Below are 2297 nucleotides of genomic sequence, written 5' to 3'. Positions count from 1 at the left end.
TGTTTAAAGTGATCTTTCCAAAAAACATATTTCATATGCTTAAAAGAACTTTTAAAGATACAATAAAAAAGAAGCGCAAAAGTTGTGTTTGATGTAATAATTTCTAGATCTTATAATCTTATTTAATGAGAAGAACGACAAGAGCTGAAAACTACAATTATTTCTCTATCAAATTTGAAGAAAAAGAACAAATTAGAACACTAAACACATTTTCTTAACCCATGAGAATAATAAAAAAGGATTGTAGCTTTTTATGTGTGCTATGCGCACCTATGGTCCCCAATAGTCTTGCTTCGGATATCGATTTCAAAACCGCACAACCTGGTGGAGATCACACCAACCTTAGCCATTCCAAAAACCTTCACTTTTCCGGGGACTTTGGTGAAAGTGTTGAAGGGCATCCTGCCCGCCAACAGATCAAAACTAACCTCGGGGTTTCTTTGAAAATGATCAGCCAAAGGGGTGAATGTAACATTCGTGTTTATGGTGGCTCCCGGCGCCATATTTCCTATCTGTATAGCTGCCTCACCAATGTTCACGCCCTTGTAGAACAAGACTGCAGTGCCCTTGGTGGGCTTGAAGACCACCTTGTTCTGGTTCTTGATGGAGAGAGACATATCCACAGTGATGAGTTTAGGCGCCTGGTGAGAAATGTCTAGGTTTCTTAAGACCACTGCATCCACTCGGGTTATGGGGTCCTTTGGCCTGTACTTCGTAAGGCCTAGGATCAGCATTATAAAAAATATGGCCAGAAGAACCCCGAGCACTGCCAGGGCAGCTGCCAGCAACGGCTTTTGTTTCAGCATCGTTTTTAGCTTGGATAGCTCCAACTCCATACTTTATTCTTGTTCTTGCTATATTTTCAGAGCGACTTTGGTTTACTTGCTGGTTTCAACCTTTTTCTTTTATATACTTTTCTCTCATTTGGCTCGCATGTCTTCCTTAATTTCGGCATGCCCAACCTCTCCCTCTATCATTAATTTTTCAATCCCACCATATCTTGGATTCGGCATGCTTATATGTATTTCACCCCAGAAAAGAAATGGTAGCATGGATGTCTAGCAATATGAACATAGACCAAATACACATAACTTTGCAGAATAGGTAACAAAGAATCGGCCACCATTATACATTTCAAGTAGTAGAGATGTAGGACTAGTGGATTTAAACAAAGAAAAAAAATGAAGGGGTGGCATTGGATTTGAACAAAAACAAAAAGGGTGGCATTTGATTTGCTACTAGAAAATAGGGGTTGCCTTACGAAACCTTGCCCTATGAAAACAAATTTGTCGGTTAACAAACATTTACTCGACGAAACAGCCAGTTTGTAGGACCATGGTCAACATTTAGGGTTTACTAAAAAATTTTAGTAGACGGAACAATGTGGTAGGGCAAGAATGAATCCGTTGGGCAAGGTTTTGGGGCCAAGAGAAAAAATTGGCTTGAAATGCATTGACGCTTGCGGGGCGAAACCATGGTTCGTCGGCTAAGTACTTTTTGCCCGACAGACAGTTTCGTCTGTTGGAAGTATGCCCACAAAGCCACTCATTTGATGTAATAGCTTTTTGGAATACTTATTGTGTTAAACTTTTATATGTTTAATAGAGGGCAAAGCTTATTGTTAATCACTATTTATAGTATCTTGTGTTTAAGCAATAAGGGAATCCAAGGAATGTATTTGATCTAAGAGACAAGTGATTTAAGTTAGTTAAATTAACGAGACCTTTCTCTTATGTTCATTCCTAAAACGTTCCTAGCCATAGGATTGCCAATTGGGCATTGACAATCCGCTAAGGTTAGTATGTGTTATGTCGACTCAAGCGTGAGTATGAACTAGTCTCAAGTCATTTGGTGTTGGACACTAAGGCAAACACATAGGTGCTCGAAAGAGTAATCGAGTACACTGAACAACAATCAAACGAGAGTTCGAACATACATGTCATGTGAGAACTCGATAGTTGCAATATGCAAAGTAGTCCTTTGACCTGAGGCATCATTGATGTCTAATGGTTAGGTCCTTGATCTTTGATTATGTCAACGGCATTCCATTGGAGTGTCCACGACATTGTTGGGGTCAAGCTATCTAGTCATGTAGGCATATGAATGCACAACAAGGGATCTCTAACCTTCCATGGTGGAAGGAGAATACTCTAAGATATGATTCGAGAGTCTTTGGCCAAAGCATATGAATATGACTAAGGAAGCTTGTTCCAAATCTTATTCAATTGAATCATATAGAGAAGTATCACATTGGATAGTAGACATGAAACAAACTATCACTTAAACAATTTGATTAA

General features: G+C 39.1%; 1 protein-coding gene across 1 annotated transcript; it reads right to left on the bottom strand.

Moving 5' to 3' along the window:
- Positions 1 to 260: 260 nt before the first annotated feature.
- LOC137745546 (uncharacterized) lies at positions 261 to 836 on the bottom strand. The gene has a single exon (XM_068485503.2). The coding sequence runs from the start codon at positions 834 to 836 to the stop codon at positions 261 to 263; it is 576 nt and encodes a 191-aa protein (XP_068341604.2).
- Between the last annotated feature and the right edge of the window lie 1461 nt (positions 837 to 2297).

This window comes from Pyrus communis, chromosome 12 (genome assembly GCF_041283825.1).
Source record: "Pyrus communis isolate YQ-2024b chromosome 12, ASM4128382v1, whole genome shotgun sequence".
NCBI classification, from domain to species: Eukaryota; Viridiplantae; Streptophyta; class Magnoliopsida; order Rosales; family Rosaceae; genus Pyrus; species Pyrus communis.
Note: the sequence above shows the minus strand (reverse complement) of the source record. Positions and strands in the feature narration are given on the sequence as shown.

What these genes read in the sequence shown, in the direction of transcription:
- LOC137745546 (XM_068485503.2), bottom strand. Translation starts at nt 836, where the DNA reads ATGGAGTTGGAGCTATCCAAGCTAAAAACGATGCTGAAACAAAAGCCG.